This window comes from Mizuhopecten yessoensis, unplaced genomic scaffold, assembly GCF_002113885.1.
Source record: "Mizuhopecten yessoensis strain PY_sf001 unplaced genomic scaffold, ASM211388v2 scaffold4359, whole genome shotgun sequence".
Lineage (NCBI taxonomy): Eukaryota > Metazoa > Mollusca > Bivalvia > Pectinida > Pectinidae > Mizuhopecten > Mizuhopecten yessoensis.
The window spans coordinates 317885-331586 of NW_018405506.1; the positions used below are offsets into that span (position 1 = coordinate 317885).

Genomic DNA, 13702 nt, shown 5'->3' on the forward strand with positions numbered 1-13702 from the left:
GCAGACGATATCAAATGAGTAAAGATGGTTCCTGGTAGCTTTTCCGTGCATTTTTTATTGTTGTAATAAAACAGTTTATGTAAAGGATTACAGGACACAGTTAATTTGTGATTCTAAATATACCTAGTCTGAGAGAACGATTTTTATTTACTGCTTAACTATTTCCGTCAAGTCCATATTTTAAAAGCGTGATATACATTGTTTTCCCTTCATTGTTATGCACTTAATCATGCTATTTATCCTTAGTTATCATTAAATCATACATAACGTTGATCAATGTCGTCTTCTTTGTATCCTTGTTTCCGTACCCCTTCTGTATGCTTCCTTACCTCTGGCACTAGTAAACTAGTCAGCTTCCCCAGTGTTGCTGTCCATTTATCGTTAATGAAGTCTTTCCAGCTACTAAATACATGTATGATTACCTACAATCCGCCATGACGAGATATCAGATTGGTACGTAGGCTGTTTTAGTTCTCTTTGGTAAATAGCTCTCGCGAGTTTAACTAATTTACACAATCTCGCGTAAATCTATATCCTACATGATCTGTTGGAATTTAACGATGTTTTGGTCTCCTGTTCAAGACACTATCTTATCTTCTTATTGGCCATTTTAAAATCAACATTTCGCATATGCCGTTCTGGGTACTACTGCTCAGACATTTCCTTACCCAGTTCTACGGGATCTAGAAAAAAAGCAAATTTCCTCAACATATGCAGTTCGTACACGGATTAAGGTATGAATAAATAGATTATGTGCAAGGGTCAAAGGTCAAATACTATTATAGTGAGTAGTGAGGAAAATCAAATAGTTTTAACAGCTATCTAAAACCAAAATAACTGCTTCTATGGCGGGGTTCATCAAGCGGTATATTATATGAATAGTATGTTGAAGGAGTGGAAATCTTTACTTTGTTGGTCTAATAATAAATGACTACTTTTTCTAGCTAAAATATGTAATTGTCAACATGATCATAGTATTACCTACATTGTTTTTGTTGTTGTTGAGAATGTTGGTATTGTGGAACAGAAGTAATTCATTTTGAACGTACGATCTCTACTTCGTTATATTGGTCATATTTTCTAAATTATCTTTCCTTAGTTAAACGGGGTCAAATCCATGACCTATAAGATATCTTAGTCAAAGTTCAGTTATAAAGACATTAAAGCCGAAAGCCTTACTATCTTATGTCCTGTTGTGCAAAGACCATACAATGGTTAGAAAACAACATTTTTTTTTTATTACATTGTATTTATATAGTAACGGAGAGAACGAAATAAATTTGGCAAACCTGCATCCAATCAGTGTGCTTATTTTGTAATAAATCGAGTTAACCTCTATGTGATGTATTAGAGTCACTATAGAAAAGTGACACCAATGTGGCCACGTGCTAATCAAGTCAGATCATGATGTACATCATTGTGATCTAATTTCGTAGCACGTAGAAGTATACAATGTAAGTAGCCATTAGTGAAACAAACTAAAGAAAGTTCAAGGTCTTAATTATTCGTGAAGTCAATTAAACCAACCTTTTTATTCGTTTCATTTAGAACAAGAACGACATAAATTTAATTATGGATTACCATAGGGGTACACATTGAGTATCCATACACTACCATTTATAATGGTAAAACAGCTGCTACGGGAACGCCCACTTGTAATCTACAATGCGATGTTTGGATATATTTGTTGCGGCAAACACATATTTGTTTCTTAAAAAATAAATTTTCATTAAAATGTTTTTGCAGTTGGAGGTATGGATAATTTCAATCAAACACAAGGGATGAAATAGAAAGCAGAGACCCGGAACTTTACGAGGGTCTCTGCTAAATATACTACCCCAAGGGTTTGAATGACCTTATTTATACCTCACCTCAGACATATATATTCGGTTTCTTGTAAACCATTTAAAACCGAGATCAGCTGCTTTACTGTAGCAAATTGGTAAACTTTATTTTTCATGTCTTTGTGTAAAACAACAATAAACTAAAAAAACAGACAGAACTGTACGATCGCTTAGTAGTGAACTTAGCGCGAATTACTTCCCTTGGCGGAAAATACAAGTTTTCGCATTAACTTGCATGTGCAATGATCTGCGCTCACGAGTCAGATATAAATTCTCCAGCACTGCCGGAAATGCGGTATATATATGTGCCCATTATGCAAAAGATAATTATGATGGAAGAGGCATTGGTGTCTGTCTTACAAGGATTCAGTGTCTATAACGTGATCGTGCTGTAGACATCAGTGACACATGCATTTTCCGTGACACAATGATGGCTGTCTTACAAGGATTTAATGTCGCAATCCTTTACAATGAAATCTGTCGAATACGACCCAGGAGTATTGTCATATCCTTTAGTAACTGAGATACAGTTCTGAGCCTACTTCTAATGAAAACTACCAAGTCCAACCTGTGTATTAGGAAACCAAGTCGTATCACACCAATTTGTTTGATCGGATTAGACAGGTTTCAGTTTAAACTCGTTGTTGTCTCACATAGCATATCCTATCAACGTGTTCTCCGTTTGTATGACAGTTTTTGTTGGCCGCCTGTACTCCGCATGTACTCCCCATTTATGGGGTTTGCTATAGGTGATCTTGAGATATAGGAAACGTCGGTGCCTCTTATCGTGCACATGTAATAAAAGTGTGCACGCTATTTGTAGGATGGTAACGCTATTGTTGTCCCTGTGTGGAGGTTTCTGTTTTTATTACTCGTGTACTTCGTTTGTATAGAAAACTTTTATCTTGCCCCGAGAATTCTCATTATGTATGGAAGTTTATGTAATGTAACCTTTTGTTTTACGCCCGGGTATTCCTGGTGTATTTATTTTTCATGGATATTTTTGTTGTTCCCACCGTGTGTTCCGTTGTATGTAGATTTCTGTTGCTGTTCCACGTGTGTGGTGTTCGTATTAAGGTTTCGGTCGATTTGGCCAATGAACACCTTCTAATATGGCAGTATCTGTTGTCGTTCCCAGTGTACTGTATATTATTATATCCTTTCTTAGGATCACACATTATTACCCTGTGAACTCTGTTTGCTTGAATAGTTTCATCCGATGTTGTCCTTTTTGTTTTGTGCTTTGCTCTGTTCCTTCTATTTTCCCTTATTCCGATCTCAATGTTCCTAATAATCCGTTCAAAAACGAATTCTAAACTTTAGATTAATATAAAAAAAGAAAACAAATCAAGATTTGTTTGTTATAAATCGAGTATAACATTGTTTAATCACATGTTGGGATCCGCCAAACCAATCCATATTCAACGTGAATAAATAATTGTAAATTAAAAGAGCATGTTCAAACAATGTATTGTAGTTTTGTATGATTATAAAAATAGTCAACTTAAGTACAAGCAGTGCCGACCTATATAATATTATTGTTTTACCCTCGATTTACTGATGTACGAAACTTCTTCATCCTGACTGCCAAGTTTCATCTCCTAATTACCCTCCAATTAAAACGTTTTTAGGGATAACTGGCGTAAATTTGCGATGTCTGTGTTTTGAACTTTTGATAGTTTGACAGTTAATTACGTCAACTTCATGTGAGGAATATTCCCAATAAGTTCAGCCCCAGTATATTCATTAGCTGATAAACCGGTAGAGAGATAGTCTCGTCTAATCGATCGTGAAACCTAAAATTAGAAGCGCCTGTTTGAAGTACGTGTATTAAAGATTGATTATCGGCTGTTAAACACTTAAATTCCAATCTCAGAACACGGTGTTGTTTCTATATATTTTCAAAGATACCAAAGCAATAGGAATCAATGTAATGCTATTAACTCTCACCGGCCTATATTTCCCACGTTTTCTAAAATTAAAGCCAACTATTTTTTTTTAAAGAAACTTCAGCACTTTAGTTGGTAATATATACCTGGATGGCGTGTATCAGGGTATTACAATCCGCTATCCCCCCCTAGCCTCCCATTTTCCTTTTTTTCAATCGATTAGCAATCATCCTAAGGTGAGATTTATGTGGCGATAACCAACCCACGTCTTGATTGATAATTTGTGTCACCACGCTGATGACTGGGAACACGGAACCCACCCGAGACGTGCACCGCTCGTGTCGTCCACTGGCGTGTGATAAGCGCTCCAAGTATATCACATGTAGTACTTTGTCCGCTCGAACTTAGTTACTTAAACAACGTAAGGATATGATTAATATTCCATAAAAAAATGCATTATCTACGACGATTATGACGATGAAGATATCAACGACAACGGTGATGATGATGATGATGATGATGATGATGATGATACAATCACATAGCAGATAAATTCCTGAATATATTTCGATGTTAGGTCAGTCATACCTCATTGTAAAACTATTCCTCTCAACCGTCCTAATGTTATGGCGTCTACGTCTTTGATCACGATCTAGTCTCATCATTTTACGGAACTTCCGTCGGAAGTTGATATTGCACAGTGGGTAAAGAACTGGATTTAAAGTTGAGTTCAAGTAGCCAATCCACGTCATAGCAGTCATTAAATCCGGATGTATACAATCCGGACAGAACGCTATAACGAGGAACAAAATAAAATACGGTAGAAAGCACAAGGTAAATGCACCCATTATCACTCCGAGTTGTCTCGCAGCCTTTATTTCCTTTTTTAAAGAACTTTGTCGGATGTTTTTTATTCTGTGTTTGATATTCAGCGAAGAGGATAGACGACGGTTCGACTCATCGTCGTACATCACTGCCGTCCCACCTCTCGCCCGTCCGTTAGAGGAGTTCCGAATATGCGTCACACCATTACCGTCCCGAGACACGGATACCGTGTGGTCGAGAATGTGCTCGGCTTGTCGTATCTGACGCAATCCGCTCATTAAAGAATAATTCTGTCGGTCCTTTTTACTCTTATACCCCAATGTCCGCCTGTCCTCGCTACTGGAACTCACAGGGGTTCCACCAGAAGATATGGAAGGCTCGTTACAAGTTATTGGGGGATTGATTAAAATCTCACGCGTCGGTTTCGTACTCATAGGTATATGTTCCTGGTAGAAAAAACGTTCTACTTTCTCTGTTTTCGGATCCAAGACATTTTCATCGTAGATATATTCTACCTTGCACTTCGGATTAAAAGTATTTTCCTCGAGGTTGTGTTTCTTGTAATGTTTGCGTTTAGATTTTGATGGTTTTGATTTTCTATACTTTTTAGATTTTTTTGAGCGTACAAGGTTGCACGGCGCGAGTTTTATAGAGGAATAATTACTAGAATCCGTCTTTATGGAATGGTTTTCATCAGAAAAAGAATCCAATCTCCCGTCGCTGCTGTTTTCTAAAGTTGGAGAATCTGCGGTGTACTGCAGATTATCTACCACTATTGGTCTTGCGTACCTCTGACCCAACTCCAAAGCGGATCGTTTGCGTATCTCGTGAAATACTTTTCCATATAAGCTATACATTATTGCAAGTGGAAGATAGAAATTAAAGAAGGCTGTTATAACCTTGAACACCGAATCGTGCGCGTATTCCGTGTCGCACACAGTGGATGCTACTCGCCTGATTCCACTGTTTGCTATATGATGCCAGGACACAATGGGAATGACCCACAAACTTGAAACAAGCCAAACTATTGAAATCATTCTCAGCGCCCTTCGTTTTGTCCGTTTTCGGAGATATTTTAAGGGGGAGGTAACTGACCAGTAACGGTCCACACTGAGAATGAAGAGATTTAAGATGGAAGCAGTACTGGCGGTATAGTCGATGACGATCCAGATTTGACAGATGGCCACCCCGAACAGCCATTCCTCCGTGAAGATGTAGATGGCGCTGACGGGCATGACAAATAACCCCACGATCAGGTCGGCAACCGCTAGACTCACGATGTACATGTTGCTCACCTGTAAACACAATGGCAGACTTTAGAAACGAGAACACATCAACTAAAAATGAAAATTAAGAGGTTTAATAATGCAGTAAATGCATGATAGAGGCGAAGATTTACTTTTCATACATTAATACATGCATTCCCTTTTTATGGAGGATTTACGTCTTCAAACAGACCAGCAGACATTACACTCATGGTTTCTGTGTCTTACATGCCGCTGTTCCGCAGTGTAGGCTGTCATAAAACAAGGAAATCAAACAAATACTTGATCGTTAACACTGTAAACAATACAAAATACTTCACCGTCAACATAAGGACCAAATAACTTAGAGTCAAAAACAAGAAACGAACAAATTTGTAACATGCTTAAAACATATTTTATTTCATTAATCCTTAATGAATTCATAAATCGCCCGATTCTCTAATTCAAATGTAACTAATGAACAATGATTAGAAATATGAATTGTGATACCGACCTTTCTTTTTCGTTTTGACTGTTTTGATTTAGTTCTTAACACATTTATTCTGATGTCAACAGTGAATCTTTTAATACAATTATTGTTTATAGCTTAGGGTATTTTCGCGATATCTTACATTTTGATGCTTCTTTTTAAAACGTACATGTCGTAAATTTCAATGACACTTGTGTCGATGTTTCCTCGGATAATGTACTTTAATATGTTTGCTTCCCTAACTTTATTAACTTTTTACCTCTAGCAGTACGTGCATGCCCCAGTTCTGTATCAACTCTGTAGTACACGAGTGCGTCTTCGGTAAAAGTACACCACTTAGAGATAAGATCCCATCTACTTATATATTTTAATACCGAAAATGTACATTATTACATAAACGGCCCAGTAATGCTCATTGGATTACTTTGCTATAATATGGGGGATTTTTAGTGCCTCATTAAGATGGTTTGATGTATTACAAGATAATTTAAAAGTGAAGGTAGGGCGTTTCGATAGGACGAAGCCTTTCGTAGAGTCATGTGCCCAATTGATAAAAGTCTGGTTAGCTGACCGAGAAATTAAAACCAACATTTTATTTCCTTTTTAATGTTATTTTCACGTTCAAAACATAAACTACATGTACAGGGAGTAAATCCAATCTTCGGAAAAAATAAAACGCAAAAAATATTTTTAGGCTTATAATTTTTTATTTTTTTTAAATTCCAATTTTAATTTTTTATTTGTGAATCACTAAGGTTACCAGGCTTTGAGCAACTTGGTTCTGGTAAGCATTAGTTGTAGTTAGATCCTGTTTTAGTGATATCTGAACTAAGCATAGACACACACACACATCATTACATAACTTCTACACGTATCGACAGTCAAGTACCTCCTCAGGTATGTTATGTATAATGGGTATTAACTTTATCAGTAATTCGTGTTAACTATGCTATATATGTTAGTACAGTATTCCCCTGTGCATGTTGAAGGAAAGAAAAACCTGTTATGTGATCCAAAGAGCCGACTAACTTAGACCCCCTTCAGAATCATGAATATTTTGTCACCGTCTCCTCTATAAACCTGGCATTGGAGAACCAGATTCTATTTCTACCTTCATTGCAACAGTTTGCGCCTCTACCTTCGTTCTTCTCTCCCACAAAAAATATATACTTCTTTCCTTTAGCGGTGTCTCCCTAGAAACAACTGATAATCCTGTGTCAGGGTCATATGACTAAGAAGAGTGTCGCTACAGTGCCTAGGGTATGATTTTCATTACGATGACATTTGGAAGCAGCTGTTTATGTGGCCATTATGTGTGAACAGTCTTTGTGCCTTTTTACCTTCACATCCAAGGACACAGAACATAAGGTGGTTTACTCTGCTTTTGTTCTATTAGTCCCCAAGGTCAGACGTAAACTTGTAGCTGGATTTAATTCTGGAACAGTAACATAACATACTCGATTTTTGCACCATTTAGCCTTTACTTGACTCATTTTATTTGACTCGAAGTATTACTGAAAGGTCGTAAAAAGTCAAAAACACCATCTGGTGCATTGCTTGGCATTCTACATTGACATTCTAAATGACTTACTTCGACAGAATACATATATTTTCAGAAATTCCAATTCCAATTGAAAAGATGAGTCTCCCGACACTTTTGAGCCTTTCATGAAAAGCTTACGTAGCTTTGTATCATGGATACTATTTATATTTCCGGTGACGACGTGTCAAGCTGAACCACAGATACATGTATATGAGGATGTGAGTAAGGACGGTCTATTCTAACGTTAAACGTGTCGTTGAAATAACTAAATAATATTGAATACTTTTGTATTCGAAAAACGCTGATATGTTAGATTCGACAAATTTGTGTTGTAGGATAATCCTGATTGCAATAGCATCTAACACATAGCTGGCAATTTACACTGAGTGAAATAATAGGAGTTACTGGAACGCCGTGAGTATCCGTACGAACAGACATTAGTAATCGATGCACCCTCCAAGTAAGTTTTTGTTGAACCCACTTGTAGACAACTACAGTGGAGCGTATACTATATAGTTCCTCTAAAGTTCCATTAAGGTCTTCAAACTTTACGTTGTTGTAATACCGGCGACTATTGCAACTACATTTTAGGACGCCTGTCGTGGGGGTGAAAACATATATCATAGTTGTATGTCTGCATCCAGGACTGGGAAATGTCTAAACGGTCATAGCATCCGTTTGGCAAACAGTGCCCGGATGTATTTGGTTACGTTCCGATGTGGTCTCCAACGTATGTCATGATGTTATTAACTGAAATACGGGTGTAGACAGAATAGAATTACCAGGAGGTTGAAAAGTTGATATAAACATCGAATCTGCTGACGGTTTTTTGCCAACTAGGACCATTAACCTTTGATCGAAATTGCAGTGGACTTTCACGAGCATATGTCAGATTTCAGAAAACACACTCGATACCATAGACAACATAAGATATTGTAAGCCTGGGGTTTTAAGATATTGAAAGAATACTTTTATTTAGGGAATGGCTGTAAGTCCTGTCTTAAATAAGTTTGATGAAGGTTTTTTAGCTTTTGGTTCACCATTTTGAAATGTTGAACAAATACGATGTGTCTGAAACAGAAAACGTTTAGATAAGATCGATTTCGCAAGGTTTCGCTCCTGCATATGTGTACTTTGAACGTGTCTGAGGACCATGTGTGTGGGAATCAGCCTTCAAGTAACGTCCCTATATGATCCCCTATAGGAGTCCATTTTCTACTGCGTGCCTACTCAGCCTGTATTAATTTAGTGATATTCCTTTTCATATTCAATATTTGAACCCGAATCTCAACCGTTTCCAATATGAAGTTATTAATGGTAGAACATAACACTTCATTGTTGAAAAAATGATAAACATTATAATAATCGAAAGAATGATAAATAACATTGAATATTAAATCAAGTAATTGGATTCGCACGCAAATTTTACTTGCACTCCTGTGATAACCAAACATGGCCTTTGATCACATGAGCTACACCTTTTTGAGACTGAAATACTTCTATCAACATTTCCTATCTTTGCACAAGACGGAATACAATTAGCTGAGGACATGTCTCATACAAATTTGTTCTTCAGTTCTGCACTAATAGCGCATGACTGTAACTTTGTGAGACTATGATTTAAGCTTTATATGGTGAAAGATAAATCTTAACAGCCTAAAAGTTGATACCGGTGTGAGATGTGTGTCAAAAACGCACGTCAAATCGATGAAACCCCATAGATTATTGTGTATGTTGTTCAAATAGCACACCGACGACCTTTGAATATGTGTATGCATTTGATCCGAGTTGGTATATATATTGGCCTTAGCAGAGCATTTGTTATTGTATCTAGGTTACGCTAAGGTCGAAACAAGCTCAAGAGAGCAATAAGTCTTTGGATTTAAAAAAACAAGGGACCTATATCACTAGCAAACTTAGTGATAAATCTATACTGAACGTCAGTGTACGTTCGAGGCAGCTATTGTGTGTAACGTTAGCACGATACGTGTCAAAGAAAACTCGCTCTGTGTTAGGTTTACTGTTGCTGTACCAACCCTGGCCTGTCTATTTGAATTGGTGCAGGATTAGTGGGGTACTGCAGAGGACACTGGGGAAATTCCTAGGTAATTAGAACAAGGATTGTCCATGCCTACGTAATCACCTCAGGGAGACCCAGCTAGAACGATCAGATCTTTCTCGTTCCTGTTTCAATAACACGGACGTACATCTCACGTGCATGCGGAGAATGAGTAAAAGCAAACGAGTGTGTTTAGAAGGACAGTGCAATGTGATGATTCGTATTTCGTGCGATAAGACTACACAGTCACATGGGTATTATGCTATCATTATGATGGAAGTTTTAAACAATATACGTTCCGCATTTAGGGGAATGGCCACAACTGGTTCACCCGTTGTCAGTATAATGTGATCAGGCGGAATGCTGTGCTGGGTGGTTCAGCATGGTATTTCAGTGAGATAGCACTATAAAGTCGGCATCAAATCCGCGCTATCACAAGGAGGCAAATACACCAACATACTCTCTCACCGGCACACTTACACACATGCATGCATACAAAACACTCATGGAGGCAAGTCTTTAAAAGGACCCTAGCTGTTGATAGGACGTTAAAAAGTATAAAATCAAACCAAACCGAACACCGTCGCACAATAAAAACTGACCGACCAGTAACACTAGAGGAAGTAGTATTTTTGAAACCAATCGACAATTAAACATCAGTATGTGTATGCTTTTTTTGCCCTAGCTGATATTAAGATACGTATGGTACAACTTAAGGAGTCAAACGGAATACCTGAAAGTGTATCCGTGGAGACGACGTTACATATATATTGTTATACATTATCTCTATAACAGCAAATTTGATTGGTTAATTTTATCACGTGACTTTAAAATGAACGTCAAGTCTCGTTCGTGTATTTCGCCTATCATATTTCCCTCTCTCTTAACTGTTTTGCTATTTTGTTCGATCTTATTATAGCTAAAATAATCATATTTCTTGTTTAAGGCAAGCATGTATATTTGTATGGTTATAAAGTTCATTGTTATGTCATCAAAACTTGTTCAACATACTAATGACGAAAAACGTCATACAAACAATCCTATCTGTAGAATTAGTTGATGTCTGGTTTCTGAGACTTATTGATTTTTCAAGTGTATGTCTAATGTCCTATAATAATTTCAATATTTGTTATTTTGGTATGACTGATGTTATTGAACTACCAGAGGAAGTGGTATCTCTGATGTCAAAGTATCACTGGATTACAAAGTAAGGATGGTATGTCTAATGTTCATGAAGTCCAAATTAAATTATAAGTCTGCTATGTTTTTTGAGATTTGCGGTAGAGCTTAACTAGCGACGTTGGGGGCGAAACTAAATAAACCGAAATTTGCAACAGTATAAACATGATATATCGCCGCAAATTTTAAATTGAAGTAGGGGCAATCCCATTCTGATTCATCATGGAAAATCCTCTGATGATTTTAAAGTTATTTTTTGTGCACCTTTGTCAGAAATTTGGGTCACTCTACAGAGAATTAGTGACGTCAGTAAGAATCAAAAATAAGTTCCAGACTAAACGTACGATATGGCTGCTAAAGTAAAACGCGGAATTAATTGTAGACGGTCAAATGAAAAGAGTAACATCAACTGTATGGTGCAATCTAGTGATCTCTTTTCTTCAAATTACGTTTAACGCTGAAATGTAAAAATAAAAAAATGATATTTTTACTAGATGAAAAGTGATAAAGTAGGAGTTCGTAAATAGGACATTTCATTACATCACTGAAGAACACATAATGCATTATAGGTAATTTTACTCCGTAAAATACCAATAGGTCCTTTTGATAAATCACAATATTAACCTAATATTTTGTAAAAAAACAATATCTGTCATTCTTTTATATGACACAATACTTTTTTTTTTATAAAAACAATATCAGTCATGCTTATTTAGAACAAACTACCGTCCCTGTATTAATGTTTAAAACCTGAACACAATCCCTTATGTTATCAAATGAATATCTATCATTCTTACGTAAAAAGATAAGTATGTATATATTAAAGAAACATATAAGAAACAGTAATTTGTTCTTTTATGACACATATTATGTTTTAATTGGATATTACATGTAAAAATGATGAATACGCCCTATTATAAGGATTCGATTTCCTTCTGAGAACAACAACCGCTTTGTTCTACAGATGCGAATAAACTCAGACGTTGACAAAACAGCTTCTCGATTAGGAGCTAAACCTGTTAAACTAATTTGGTAAAAGTACACTCCATTCCATTATTCAATAAAATTGCACAGTACTAACAAATTGAATTTACCTTTGTTCGATATAACTTTGTCTTCGGAATTTCTACGCCATACTGTTTTCCCAAACCGACATTTGTTTTTCATCTAGACCAGATGAAGGATTTATTGCGTACAAGCAGACGACATGTCATTTCTAGGTGCCTCGAGTGAGACGTTACCGCCTAAAACGGTCACCCTACATTTAAAAGGCCATAAATACAAACTTAAATGAAAATGTCATGTCTGTGCCGGGAACGATAAGACAAACAAATTTCAAATATGTGAGGCTTTATATTATAACCACCTTCAAGGCTTTATACTATAACCACCTTCAAGGCTTTATATTATAACCACCTTCAAGGCTTTATATTATAATAACCTTCAAGGCTTTATATTATAACCACCTTCAAGGCTTTATATAATAACCACTTTCAAGGCTTTATATTATAACCACCTTCAAGGCTTTTTATTATAACCACCTTCAAGGCTTTTATATTATAACCACCTTCAAGGCTTTATATAATAACCACTTTCAAGGCTTTATATTATAACCACCTTCAAGGCTTTTATATTATAACCACTTTCAAGGCTTTATATTATAACCACTTTCAAGGCTTTATATTATAACCACCTTCAAGGCTTTATATTATAACCACCTTCAAGGCTTTATGTAATAACCACTTTCAAGGCTTTATATTATAACCACCTTCAAGGCGTTTTATATTATAACCACCTTCAAGGCTTTATATTATAACCACCTTCAAGGTGAGTTCCTTAGATACGCTAGTTTTTGCGCGCAATGAAATAGTTCCCCTCAAAACACTTTACATTCATTCAATAATTTAAAAACATTTCAACACAACGCTAGCGTTTTTTGGTATAAATGATCAATAACTAATTTAATGATTTCCTGTATAGTAGCCCTCGGGCTGATATTGGAGTCTCGGGTTGATACTGTGTGTGATATGGAAAAAAGGCAAGTTTTATTATTTATATATAATTTCACTCATATGGTACAATACGTCGCACCTATGAAAACACTGAAGACATCTTACATGCCTAAAAATATATATCCTTTATTTACCGATAATTGATTAAGAGACATACTCAGAAAAGAGATATTCACTGCAAAACCAATCATTGTCAGAGTCGATTACCCGTGTATTTAATGATTATCGGCCATGAGACAAACTTAAAATATTTACTGCACATCCATTATTTGCAAAGTCGATTAAAGGAGAGATACTAGTTAACATGTAAAAGTTAAAACATGGTGAAGACCAACACAACAAGTAACTGAGAACTACTGAACTAATATACAAAGATCAATGTTACATTACACATTTATTCGGTAAGGAACAACTGCTGTTTTGCCGTATATCTTGGCAGTGTTGGGGTTCCACAAGCTCTATCGCCCTTCAGTTGTAGCAGAGTAACTAGACCTAACACATTATCCTTATTATTGAAAATAATTCAAAACTAAAAGAATATAAAAAGAATAATCTTGACAAAAATGTCAAAGATGGTACAGAGCAGGCTCGACATTCTGTAATGTTTCGGGAAGGTA

The 13702-nt window shown here is 36.3% G+C and overlaps 1 protein-coding gene across 1 annotated transcript in view; it reads right to left on the reverse strand.

The window, feature by feature from the left end:
• Positions 1–4292: 4292 nt before the first annotated feature.
• LOC110448870 (histamine H1 receptor-like) overlaps positions 4293–13702 on the reverse strand; it is a 120823-nt gene continuing 111413 nt past the window's right edge. Inside the window, exon 2 of the mRNA XM_021495347.1 lies at positions 4293–5853. Within this exon, the coding sequence (XP_021351022.1) occupies positions 4312–5853 (1542 nt within the window). The 3' untranslated portion in view covers positions 4293–4311. The remainder of the gene's footprint in view (positions 5854–13702) is intronic.